Source organism: Musa acuminata, chromosome BXJ1-7 (genome assembly GCF_036884655.1).
Source record: "Musa acuminata AAA Group cultivar baxijiao chromosome BXJ1-7, Cavendish_Baxijiao_AAA, whole genome shotgun sequence".
NCBI lineage: Eukaryota > Viridiplantae > Streptophyta > Magnoliopsida > Zingiberales > Musaceae > Musa > Musa acuminata.
In genome coordinates this window covers 4,321,162-4,334,978 of record NC_088333.1, presented here as the reverse complement: position 1 = coordinate 4,334,978, position 13,817 = coordinate 4,321,162, and the positions used below count along the sequence as shown (strand labels likewise).

The window sequence follows — 13,817 nt, the reverse complement described above, 5'->3', positions numbered from 1 at the left end:
TAGAAAACACGATCAGAGTAAATTAAAGATAAAAAGCCTACGACTCATCCACTATGTTAGAATATCTGCGAGATATACATGCACCGAACTTCAACCAGGTGCAACAAACTAATAGATAACAATCAAACCAGGGCAACAAATTTCCATCAGTACTATTCTATATCCTTATTAGTTTCTCCACCTATCATCACCGGATGGTCAAAGCCTGGCTGGCCATCTTCCACAGCCAACAAGGTAGGCACACTATCTAAATAACCTGGTTTCAGAAGCACCTATCATCGTGGTGCCATCTGCTTGTAACCATATAAAGAAGGCTCCCACCCGGCATCCGGCTCTTTCCGCTTCAATCCAACAGATGAACTAGAAGGCTGTGCACTAGTCTTTGTTTGATCTTCCATCCGACTTCTGTAGCCTTGCAGAAAGAATTGTTGAAAACTGCCACCCTCAGTCGATGGTGCACCACTGTTCAAGTCGACATGAAGCGGTGACATCCCAAAACCAGCCATATCCGAGGGCATATTGGTTGCACCTAAAACAAAGGGTGGCCTGGCAGATGGCACCCCAAGTCCTCCAGCACCAGTAACATGTGGTATGGCTGCAGCCCCTCTAGAGTCTACCATGTAAGAAATGCTCCCAGGTGAATAATATGCTGCAGGAGCGGATATGGTAGGCCCAGTGGCAAGTCCAGCATAGCCACAACTGGGGTTCAGCATGTTCACAAACAGTGGTGGAGAAACAATAGTAGGCCTGATGTTCAGTCCGTTTGGCAGAAAAGAGTGCTGCTGTGCTTGATTGGGATTATGCTTTCTTTCAACAGCAATCACCGATCCCATGAGTTTAATGACAGGATCATAAGGTGCTGGCCCTCCATAAGATTCCAAGGCTTTAATAGATGATGCTTTATCAAGGTTGTGAGTAATGCCAATGTCAGGGAAAGATGGGTTGTCATTCAGGTCAAAGTCTCCAAGGGAAAGATGCCTATAAGATGATGAAGAAGCAGAAGATAAGCTGTGCTCTCCATTCAGTAAGTGCAGCTTCTGGGAGGAGAATGGACATGTAGATGTATCCGCATCCCCAAGGCAATTTAGATCCAAATTTAGCTTCTCTGGTCTTGATCTGACTTCCGCACATGAATCTCGAGATGGAAGACTAGAGGAAATAGGTAACTCTCTCACACATGTGAATTCATCATCCACATCATCCTCCCTTTCAGCCACGTTCAGATCAATTCCAAGGAATTCTGATTTCTGCTTTTCACCAGAAGAAGTCCTTTTACCATCTGGAGTTCTTCGAGGAGATGCTGGTCGAAAAGCACTGGTAGCAGCGGAACCCTTCCATCCCATTTCACCTTCAAAATGAAGAGGCATAACAGGCAATCCGGGAGCTCCTTTCGAAGAAGCAAAAACAGCTATAGGAGAAGACACAGCAACAGATATTTTCATAATAGGCTTCATCTCAGGTTCATCACCACATGTATCTGCATTCAGGTCAAAGGTGCATCCATCCGTAAGAGACTTATCAACTGATTCTTGAGCAGGAATGGGTGATTCTTTATCTTTATCAGAGTTCCCCGGATCAGAACTCATGTGCTGCGTGATCTCCGACTCCTTGTCAGGAGATGAGGTACCAGAATGATCTTTTCCAGTTGATGAACTATCCCCACCAACTTCCTCAGTCACTGCTTCAATCTGCTCTTCTTCAGAACCAGGGCTATGAAAACCAGTCATTTCCCCAGAATTAACCTCAGGAGAGCTGCAAAAGTGCTCTCTATAATCGACCACCTCTTGTTCCACTGCTAAAGCAACTTGCCTTGCAACCTCTAATGCATCATCCAAACATCCAAGTCCAATTTCTGACTTCCGACTGATGTCTTCACCAGCCTCTGTCCCAACAACTTTAAAAAAATCAGTGGATGTCGAAAGAGGACCTTTCCGGTTCCTAAAATTGATGGCACGATCTATATCTTTAATGGCACTGCTAGTGGCTTCCTCCCTTTGAAGGGATAGTTGACCATCATCTATGTTGTCAAGAATGGTAGCAGTGCAAGAGTAATCTTGAAAACCACTGGTGAAAATTGCAGCTGAATTGGACTCGGCTGTTATGAGACACTTTTCCCTCCTGTAGTCAAAATCCCCAGCCTTTGGCTGACGTTCCGTTGCCTTTGCAGCAGAAGAGGTGCCATTGTCAGAATCCAACTTGCATGAGATAGGAAGTTCAGCAGCAGCCACCAATGGTGTCATAGAAGCAGAAAAAGCAAAAGATGAAGAATTACTGGAAGTTTCTCCCTGATTAGATTTGCACAGCTTATCTTCTTTCATATCAGCATCAATCTCTTTCTCAATATCAGGGACATCTTTTGACATTGGCGTGTCATGGTGATCAGCTGCATCTCCTTCCTGACCAAGTCGAGAACAAGTTTCAGTGGAGGGTTTTCCCACTGCAACACAACCAGAAGATTCTCCCATAACAGACAGATTCTCCAGGCAGTTCGAGACAGGTGATGACCCTGCTGAATTGGCAACTGCTAAAACTGCACTTGCATTAATGACATTAAAAAACATGGGAAAAACTTGATGTGGTGTTGGACTTATCTCCTTGTTTGTAGAATCAACAGGGGAGCTGTCTGAGGATCTTGTGGCATTAGAAACCTGCAATTCAGCCCCTGGAGATTCTGCTTGATCATTTCCTTCACTAGTTCCCAGAGAGCATGGAGAAATATTAACAACTGGATTTACTAAGTTCAAACAATTTTCACTTTTGTGCACATCCTCAGAAGATCTGGGTTGATTACTTTGACTGGTTCCACATTTATCATGGTCATGACAACTTATATCATCATTCCTTGCATGATTCCATTTATCATACAAAATTCTGGCCTTCTCCTTAATTGGAATGCTTTTGTGATCAAGGAGAAGCTCAATAGTAACTCCCACTCCAGAGGCAATTATCCTTTTATAGTCTATGGGAAGCCTCTCAAATGAGGTCAGTAATGAACAAATTAATTCTTCAGCATCGATGACATTGACATCTGCATTGAGGTTTAGTGCTTCTTGGAGCCATTTATTAAGATAAGAAAGTCCATTTAACTCGAGAAACTGATTAAGACATTCTTTATGGTCAGTAACTGTTAAAACACTTGCAACTGTACACCATTGTGTCACCGGATCACCCAAGTTAGTTGTACCACAGTCATTCAACTTTTGAATCATGGAAAGTAGCTCTTCAACCCTAGCAATATTCGAAAGCCCATCTCTCATCTCAGTAAGAGTAAAAAAATCTTCAAGTGTCATTCTGGCTCACAAGATAAAACTGGCAGCTAAAAATCTGAATAATCCACTCCTTGCATCATGCTGCTACTTGAGACATCCAATCACATATAAGATGAGCATAAGCATGTGATGTCTCCTTCTGTAATATATATATAGCATCACTTAATCAGAAGTCTAGTCACAAAAACATAGTACTTGAAAAATATTGTTCTTTTGGGAAAAAAAGTAAAATTAACAAATAGTATGATGCCAGACTTAACAAATAGCATAACCCATGATCCATATCCAAACTTAACAATGGCATAGCTCAAAATTCAAAACCAAACAGTGCAAATGACTTATCTGGCAACTTCACGAACAATATTTATCTGAATCATTCTCATGAACATTATAGTGTCTTTGTTACATGCACCAATTAATTATAACTCTTTGATTGTCACGACTTATACCATGAACTCCACCACAAAAGCTTGCACACTACAAAACTTTCTGGTCAGTTTCAGCATAAGATGTAAACACTAGGCATTCTAGGTCAGCAGAGATTTCCATACAAGCAACTGATTCAACACCTATATTGCATGAAGAGAGTGACAATTGCCACTTAAAAAGGAATGATCTTTTGTTAATATAACCTCTTTTTCCTTTATCTAACACCTTAGTAACATGCATCAATCTTTTTTTTTTCTAATTGACTCCAGCTGTCAGGTGTCTAATCCACAATGTGGTCTTTCTGATGGTCCAAAAGAAAACGTATCCCTGCGTGCATATTCACATGCAGTGGAACAGAAGGAGAAAACCATGCATAAGAACATCCCTCGTCAATGCATAGATACATATCCTTTTGAACTGCCATAAGCTGCTCAAAAAATACTTTGCGTTGGCAAGACATTCTATAACAAATTGTAGCTACAAACCCAACATTGTTACATTATTAGCCTCACCCTGCAAACTGCAAACGTACAATCAACTAAAAGATTCCTAGTAAACACAACCTTGTCTTTCTTGAAACCATTGAAGTACACAAGCACAAAATAAAAATGACAAACTTCTTAAAAAGAATTTCATATGCAGACCCTTGCTCTAAAGTTTCAGAAAAGCCTCATAAAGTTGCAAATATAATAAACACCAGCTAATGTTAGAGAACTTTCACTGATACCCTTCTAGCTATCAAGAGTTTTTAATATTTTAAAATCCAACAATCATCGATGAAGTTCTAGTGATCTCTTGAAGAGAGCACTTTTGACCAATGTCCGTACTTTTGTACTGTACCAGAGCATCGAGCTCAAATCGGTATGGTACGATATGAGGGCGACGAGGCGATGTCGTTGCCTCATTTCTTCTACTCGCGTGCGAAGAAGAAACGTCACCTCGACGACGCTCGATTTCTTCTCCTCGCGACGTTGCCAAGGCTTATTATCCTCACGCGGATAAGGAAAAGTCACTGACGACGCCAAGGCCTTATCGCCTCAGATGAAGAGAAGACGACATCTCATCTGCAGCGTCTGGCGAGGGAAAGCGACGACGGATCGGGATCGTCGAGGGAGAGCGACATCGGATCTCCAGGTTCTCCCTTTTCTTCTCCCTCTTCTTTCTTCTCCCTCGGCTAAGACCACTCGGTAACAGGCTACGACAGTCAAAATCGATCGTCACCGACAGATTTAGGGTGGTAACAGGGTGGAAACAGCCCCAATCGACGATACCACCCGGTAGCGAGCGGTCCGCATACCAGTCTGTTGGCGGATCAGTACATACCTTGGATCAAGCAGCTTAACTGATGAACCATAACAGTTACCATGGTAACCATTGAGGTGGCACTAAGCCATGAGCTACAATGAACAGCTCAAGCCCAATCTCTTCTTTAGTTGACAGAACCATATAAAGTGGTGAAGAGAAATTTTTCGATAATGATTCTGATACATCGAGCTCTAATGCTTGCGTAAATAAGAAAATCTCCCTGTTAAGATAGTAGTGAATAAGATTATCATTACTTGATCCTCATAATCATCTTTTACTTTACAACCATCTAACACAAGGCCTTAATATATTACATTTCTCACTTTCCTAACAATATAAAAGATTGCAAATTATTAAGATTTCAAATACCAATCAGATTTTTAGATACTGCCCAGTATTTTCCAGTCCAATGTAGGACCAAAATTGAATCAAATAACTTGGTACCAGTCAATACATATTCTTTCATTATACTTCCACTTGTACCAAGTGATACAGATCGGTGAACCACCCCATATTTAAATCTTGAATTAGATTAGATTGTGATATTTTATCCATGATCCATATCCAAACTTAACAATGGCATAGCTCAAAATTCAAAACCAAACAGTGCAAATGACTTATCTGGCAACTTCACGAACAAATAGCATAACCCATGATCCATATCCAAACTTAACAATGGCATAGCTCAAAATTCAAAACCAAACAGTGCAAATGACTTATCTGGCAACTTCACAAACAAATAGCATAACCCATGATCCATATCCAAACTTAACAATGGCATAGCTCAAAATTCAAAACCAAACAGTGCAAATGACTTATCTGGCAACTTCACGAACAAAAATATCATGAATTCTACAGTAATTCCACTTTTCATGAAACATTTGCATTGAACCGTAGAAAAATATTTGCTGTCATAGTAAGATATTTATTTTATTTCCTGTGAAACCTTAAATGATAAAAATCCCATTTATAGTACACCTAGGACTCTTCAAATTCTATCATACTAAGTAGGCAACTTTCCAGAACCAGGCTATACCTAAAGTAGGAATTTGTAATACCAACACTGGCTCAAAACAGAAACATCAAAGTACCCCCAACAACACCTGAAAATGATGATGAAATTCCTCCAATGAAATCAAAGAAAAAAAAAAGTGCAACTGAGACTCAAACTTAAATGAACTAAGATTTGAATCACACAAAAAAAATTATATGAACCGGCTCAAAAAAAAATTTCTTTCAGTTAGTTGATTTGTTTCTTCAGAATTTTATGACTTTTCATCTAGTGATCCAACAATAAAATTTTCGGTTTTGACTTTCAAGTCATCTCACCTGTCACAAGATACCAGATTGCCAAAAAAACAGGCACTACAACATCATGTTCAACATGTTTGTTGTACATTGCCCCTGGGAGTAGCTTGTTTTTTTGCTATGAATATTCAAGGAAAAAAATGATCCATGTAGGTAGTTGATAATGCTGCAATTCCTATGGTGTCTGGTTAAATGTTAGTGTTCATCTTGTTACTCACTCTTTGAAGGCATATCCATGAACTCTGTGTGTAAATCTTCTTCAGAACTTAGGCCACAGCAAGCGGCCTTGTGATTCTTCAAATTTCAATCAAAACATCTCAATTCTGACTCCACCCTTATTTTCCCTTGCAAATCATTTCTATGTTATAGGCAACACCATACCTATTCTCAATAAAATTGGATCCTAAAGGGTGAAATCATTGAAATATAAATATTCCATCGGTTTTCTAGGGTCAGTGCTGATACCAATATAAATGCAAGATCAGCAAGTGGGTAAAGAGAGTAAGTACTGGAGGGACAACAAAAATGGGAAGAAAAAAAAAAGGATACAAGTCATAAGAGAGTAAAGAAGCATGTAAAACCAAGGGAACTTAATTCCATAAATCAAAACTCAATATGCAATTTAGTACTAGCCAAGAAATGCTTGTCATGCGAACTTTGTCAAACAATCAATCCACTCCTACGATGAAGTGAAATTACCCTCTCAACATCATTTCATTTTATTATTAAAAGAACACATCACACTCTTGTGGGTATTTGACTGCGTGTTTCGAAAGATGAAACTAAATCATAAAAGTCAAAGAAGAGAAGATAAACAACCTTGGTTGTAGAATTTTGGCCAATGATCACTGAAAATTCATACGAGTAACAATCCACAAACTTAAAGAAAGGAACTAAATCCTGAGAGCTAATATTCACCAACGATCACCAGAATACATCTAAGACGAGCAATCCACAAACATCAAAATGAAATTAAACCGTAATGGTTCACGAAGCTATTAACCACAAGTCCTTCGTTAATCTGAACTTGGCAAGAAACCCGGAAGATGAAATTAAGTAGCGACAAAAGATCAGCAATTCTACAAGAAAGAAATATCAAACACATATTCAGTATAAAAAAAAGGAAATAAAGATCCAACCACCGAGGCAGTAAACAAAAACCCTAATGATTTCTCTTCGAAGAATCAAGAAACTAAATAAAGAACGCCAGGCCGAACCATTAAAAGAAAAAAAAAAAAGCAAGAAACACGGTGTTTGACAGGGTAGCGGTGCCGAAAAGCAACGATAGAAGTAGGGATCACTGTATAACTCGAGGAAAGGGAAGGGGTTGGGGATTACCGCGACTCGGCAGCCGGAGAAGAACGAAACCCTAAGAATCCGGATTCGGAAGCTAGATAAGCTCCGTCTTCGACAGCCTTTCTCTCGTTGTCGCTCACGCTTTCCTTGCACGTCAGTCGTCTCTCTCGCTCCTCTCTCTTCCTTCTTCGTCTAACCCTCGGTATCCTCAGCGGTCGTTCGGTTTGGCTCCGATGGCAACCATTCTTTCTCTCTTCCCACCTCCACTGTATTGTTTATTTCCCACATCCCATCCTATAAACTTTATTTTTTTCGATATTAAAAAATAATAATACTAATAATTGCTTTATTCCCAGCACGTGCTAGCGGGGCCCGCCCGAGGGAGGCGGAGTGGCTCGTGCAGCAGAGGTGAGCGACTAATGATAGCAGTTAGGATCTGTCGAGTCTCTTTGGTTTGGCGGTGTGCAGCCCAGAGCCCAGATCTTTCGGACGAAGAGACAGCTGGGCGCAGCTGTTGGTGCTTGAGCTTTTTAAGTCCCTTAAAAAAAAACTGTGGAAATAAAATAAGTGGAGTTTGATATAGAAAACATTAAAAATTATATTAAAGAAGTAATACAAGGCTTGTTAAAAAAATAATTCATGATTCATTTGTACGAAAAGAGAAAAATATATACATATTTTAAAACATAAAGGACACAGATTATATAACGAAATGAATGAATAAGCATAACATGTGAATTTATCATGGACGATAAGAGTTTAGATGGTAACGTTTCTATCGACCTTCAGTCAAATGAAGAGTCATGGTTGACAGATTTCTTTTTTTTCTCTTAGTAAGCTGAATAGGCGAGCACTACTACATCAATCATCCAACCAATACAAGAATGATTTATTTCTATTTGGAAACGGCCAGATCAAATTAAAATATTTCTCATCCAAATTTGAAATGAACACATAATAGGCAAAGGAAATAACCACCGAATATGCTGAAGTTTTCTCCATTAGAAAGATGATTGATTCCTAGGAACACTAGAACTTAAGTAACTAGCTAACTAATTATGTCTGTAAAAGGACTGACCTTAAGTCATGGCAGGTCTCATCTGGCTGCCTAAAGCTCAACCTGATACCATTAAAAGAACAGAAGAGATGCCAGTACAAATGGATGTGCATTGTGGAGTAATCAGAATCTGCAAAATAATACGAAGAATCACAGAGGGAGAGAAAAATAATACAGGTGTCTTCCTTTAGTCGTCTACTCCCAAATCCCTTCCTTTTCGCTGTGTGTTTCAGCATCAGAATCTGCACCAGTGTCAGATTCTGCATCTTCCTGGTTTCCATATTGTCGCACAAGAATTGTAGAACCCGATATGAGTGAAATGTCAAAGGGAACAACGAATAAAGAACTACCATTTGGGATCTTACACCTGAATCTGTGTCGTCATCCTTGGACAGCGGTTAAAAATAAGATAAGCTTAGTGAATAAAGTTCAAAATGTACATGTTTCATTTAGAAAACCTCAAAGCCGAGGGTTGAGTGCTACAGAGCAAAACAATATTTCAAACCTACAAGGATAAGATCACCCAACTTAACTAATACATGTGTATAAACACACGCTCAGACAAACATTTGTATGTGTGGTCTCCAAGTTATCAAGGAAAATCCACAGGGATAACAAGATCAAATAGACCCACAAATCCACAACAGAGGTAAACATAACAGTGAAGCTTGGCCTAATAAAAGAGATCAATGTATGTAAAATCTTAAAATCGCACCTTTTTGGTGATGTAATTAGGACAATCAATTATGTCAATGACTTCAATGTGAAAAAATATGTGCATGCTGATAACTATGCACAAAATCATTCAACTAAGTATCTACTTAAGGTTCCTACCGCTGCAAACTTGAGTAAGTTATCACACCGTTATCTGCTGAAATTGACTAAATTAATCAAAAAAGCCAAATGATGAAGTTGACAGCAAAGTGGCCCTCACAAGCAATTTTATGCAAGGCATATGGTTGGAGAGGCCAGTTAAATGGCTATAACCTAAGTTGTTTTCGAGTGGTATTGGTTTGGATAAAAATAATTGAGGCCTTCTAATGGACTAATTCTTGACATCTCATGTAGTCTCAGTGAGATCTTTGTAAAAGGAGAGAATAGATGAAATAATTATATCAAATTGATAAAATTTAAAAATAAGTAGGTAAGACAGAAAACATGTTTGTACTGCAAGATCCACATTGTGAGAGTTACCCTCTTGGCAGTAGGATTCTTGACTTTATTTTGGAGGAAGAATATCCCAGTCAACGCACAAACTCCCTGACCTCTTTGTTATCAATGAATAACTATAGGTAGCATCAGAGGGAATGATGGAATTGTACATGAGTTAGATGATTAGTCTCACATGGAACTTCCTTCTTAATTGAATGGTTCCTATCACGTGCAAGGATAGCATGATCCTTTTTGGTACTATAACCACATATATCTGCTGAATACGATATTGCAATTATCAAATTTATCCCAATAAATAAGTTAGGTCATCAACAATGAATATATTAGAGATAGATCTAAAGAATCAAAATATGAAGTATGAATGCTGTAGATAATGGAAATGACAAGGCATTAAAAGATAGTTCAGTAAAACCTCTAGGAAGTCTCCCTGCCAATTTTTTGTTGATCAACTTTGCCGCTGAGCAGCTTCGCACAGCCACCCTACGCAGTCAAGTTTTTGTTCACATGCATCTGAGAATTGCAAAACTAATGTCTTATTCTTGTTGCTGAACTCTGGTAACCATGCTAGATGGAACAGAACATATATTCTTCCAAAGTTCTGATGCCTGCAACCTAGATTTAATGAGAAGAAGTTTAAACATGGCAAGTGTTGCCTTCAAGTGCAGCATTGTAATGCTTGGAACAACGAAAGCTAATGTAAATATAGTGGACTACCTTTATCTTCAATGTTGCCATTCCATTTGCCTTTTCCAATCCTTCCAATCCCAACTTGACCCACCGATTCACAAATTAATCTAAAATATCTATGAACAAATTCACATCAAAAGAAAATGAAAAAAAAAAAACTGATCTCAATAAGGCATTATGAAAGAGCAATTGACCAATCAAATTTAACTAAAAATGAAACTACTACAATCAGCTGCAATACAATTAGGTAAACAACAAGAAACGAATGTTATTCTAAGCATCAATTTGAGATGTTTAGCATAGAATTCAATTCTTACATCTTATGCCAAAGTAGATCAACCCGTCTGGTCCTCATCACACCTACGAAACAACCAACCAACTGCTACGATAACCTTCATGAATAGAGCATAAGCCATAAACCCTAACACGGATATCTAAAACACTAATTGATTTAGAAAAGAAGATGTAAAACACAAAGTAAACTTATAAGCATGATTTGAACTAAATAAGCATTAGTAAACACATTATTTAGCAATTCAAACAAAGCTTCTTATGAACCTCTACAAATTTAGATGAAACAGTGGTTTGGTTAACGAAAGTAGAGCAGATCATTAGAAACGCAGGAAGCAGACAGTAAGCTACCAATGGATCATAGAAACATGATATCGATCGCACAGGGGAGAGAGATGCTGGAGCAGGAGAAGTAGAAAAGATCCGACATCGATGGAAAGATGTAGGCCGATTTGAGGGAGGTATGTACCTGCGAATCGCTACTCAAAGAAGATCTCCACGACCACGGAGGGCGCCACCGCGATGGCCGCGGCGACAGGGGGCCTCCATCGGATCGCCATTGCACAAGGTTGCCCTATTATTCGGGAGGGACGCGCGAAAACAGTAGCTCATGGATTTATACACGAAGGAAACCGATAAAGAAACGGTGAAGGGAACCCATGGTGCAGTTACCGCTCGCTTCGACGCAGCCTTTCGTTTCTTAGCTATTCGAATCAAAGAAAGCCAAACATAGCGACACGGTTGGCACGACATACATAGTAATGCGTCGCATAAATCTCTTTCTCTTTGGTTAGAAAAAGTGGATGGGCCCAAACGGTGGGACCCACCCAAATCGGATCATGTGTAACGCTTTCTCGTAAACGAGAAAAGAGTATAATGCGAAGCTCTCGTTACTCACGGGTTTAGTTGAAATTACCTAAGTCATGAGATACTCTTGTGGTAAAGTTATGAACTTAGCTTCAGTTATCTAAGTCGTGAAGCACCCTTGCGCTAACTCCTTGGACTTAGCTGGGATTGCTTAAGTCATGACGCGCTCTTACGATATAAGTCCGCAAAGGGTCAGTTAATTTGCAACATCACTCGGGTCCCGAAAGACTTGTAAAAGAAAAAGTTGAATAGTTTGAAAAATGAGCGACAAACAAGTCTCGACATCTCACGAAAAAGAGAAGCTTTACAAGCAATTCAACTAGCACATTGCGTGCATGAGAGAAAAGAAAAAAATGAGAAAAACAAGGACTTTAAAATGTAGAACAAACAATTGCAAGTTCACAAACAACTGATCATCGGGTGTTGGGCGCGAAGATAAGTTTTTATCAAGTTAATGTGCGAACTTGTGAAGATTGTTTAATGCCCGACAATATATTGAAGCCTCATCCAGCCCTATGCCACCCGGGGGGTTTCAGGGTACTGAGATGGCTGATGTTTCCCGTGCAACTGTAGTGTGCAGAAAACAAGACATGACATGCGAAAACGAAGTCATTTTGGGGCAGTTTGACCCAACGTGACGAATCGTTGCTTATATTTTCCAAGCGAAAACATATAAAACCAAGGCAAAACATGTTACAATGTCTCTATACAAGCATGCAAAAATGCGAACGATTCGTTGAACAAAATTGCTGCAGGTGCGCGACGATCGTTCGTGATAGGATGTCGAAGGTGATCCTATCAGTTTGTTCCTTGATTTTATCCAATATGCGATCTCCATGCTTGCTTTGTTTAGCGATTGTTCGATGCTTCCCTTGTTAAGTTTGTCATCCGATGGATCGTTGCCTCCACGAAATGGTTGTTCTTGGAACTAAACTAGTTTTTGTTTTGGATGGAGCTTTAGGCCTTGAAATTATTGCTTATCTTGATTCTTCTTGTGTTTAGGCTTTCTTCGTTTTGCTAATGAATGAAGGCACTCGAGTGACAATCGATTGCTTGGGCATGGTGTGGCCAAAAATCACATATTTTCGAACCTTTTTGTTCGTTCGGGTAAAATTTTGGTTTCCATTTTCTCTGGTTGAGAAAAGCTTGATTTTTATTTCACCTTTTTGGAAACTTTAGTTCTTTGTTTAAGAGATTCATCCTATCAGAGGTTTTGATCTCTCTTGTTTTACAGCTCCAAGAGCAGGATGCTGTTCTTTATTTGATTCCCTACCTGTCTCTGCCGTATTGGAAGTACAAGAAGTTTACTATATACATTCCCTTTTCACAACACCTTAAAAAATAATAAAATATTTATTATTTTATTATAAATAATAAAATAATAAAATATTGAGGCGAGTTGATGGCAAGAAAGCACACAAAAGTGCCAAATACATCTGATGAGCACAAGAAAGATGTGAAACTGAGCTGGGAAAGGATGCAAAAGCTCCACCTTCTTCTGCTAGTGGCACATCTCGGTGCCAATAGTGGTTGGTCATGACCACTATGATGGCAACGATGAAAGGATCAGCATGTCATGACCCGTTTTGAGAAACCCAAATTGAATATGGTACTTCCGGTGTCTTGTGAATTCGACAACTTGAAATATTGAGATTGAACTGTAGGATGAAAGAAACAATAAGAAGATTGAGTTGAAAAGAATGTCACAAAGAATAAAGGGCCAGCTATATGGTGATCTTTTGGAGGATGACAGCACCGAGGATTCGGTCTTCATGAGATACTGAGTGTTTCATCTCATGGGACTAAGTCCAGCAACAGTTCATCAATTCTGAGCAAAGTGGAAGAAGAAAACATATGAGAAGGAGATATAATACCTCATCATCTGAAGAATATGAACCTGAATCAGCTTTCTGGTAGTGATTCAGATTAGACTAGCAGCTGGAGTAAGAGTTGAAGGTGTATGCAGTGTCAGGTCCAAATCCACACACTTGTGTCATGAAATATTTGAACAAGTATCTGATGCTTCTGATGCAAGAATGTTAGTCTCTTTTTCTTGTATATTGTCTGATTATTTTCTGTTCCTAATGTTAACTGCCTACTGCACAGACAGAAACTAGTGGTATTGATTGTCTTAT

The 13,817-nt window shown here is 39.2% G+C and overlaps 1 protein-coding gene across 16 annotated transcripts; it reads right to left on the bottom strand.

Annotated features, from left to right (window-relative positions):
* On the bottom strand, positions 1–11,436 carry LOC135678340 (uncharacterized). 16 transcript variants are annotated; one of them, XM_065191022.1, is made up of 8 exons: positions 11,285–11,436; positions 10,842–10,916; positions 10,552–10,640; positions 10,250–10,449; positions 8,840–8,934; positions 8,686–8,727; positions 7,650–8,157; positions 1–3,408 (listed from the first exon to the last, which is right to left on the bottom strand). In XM_065191022.1, exon 8 carries the CDS (start codon positions 3,288–3,290, stop codon positions 276–278), a length of 3,015 nt encoding a protein of 1,004 aa, XP_065047094.1. In that variant the 5' UTR covers positions 3,291–3,408; positions 7,650–8,157; positions 8,686–8,727; positions 8,840–8,934; positions 10,250–10,449; positions 10,552–10,640; positions 10,842–10,916; positions 11,285–11,436; the 3' UTR covers positions 1–275. The 16 variants fall into 16 exon arrangements, with proteins under 16 accessions (XP_065047094.1, XP_065047092.1, XP_065047091.1 ...); XM_065191020.1 differs by having other exon boundaries at positions 8,840–10,449; XM_065191019.1 differs by having other exon boundaries at positions 8,686–10,090.
* Positions 11,437–13,817: the final 2,381 nt, after the last annotated feature.

Coding starts and splice junctions, on each gene's coding strand:
- LOC135678340 (XM_065191018.1), bottom strand. CDS start 3,290: ATGACACTTGAAGATTTTTTTACTCTTACTGAGATGAGAGATGGGCTT.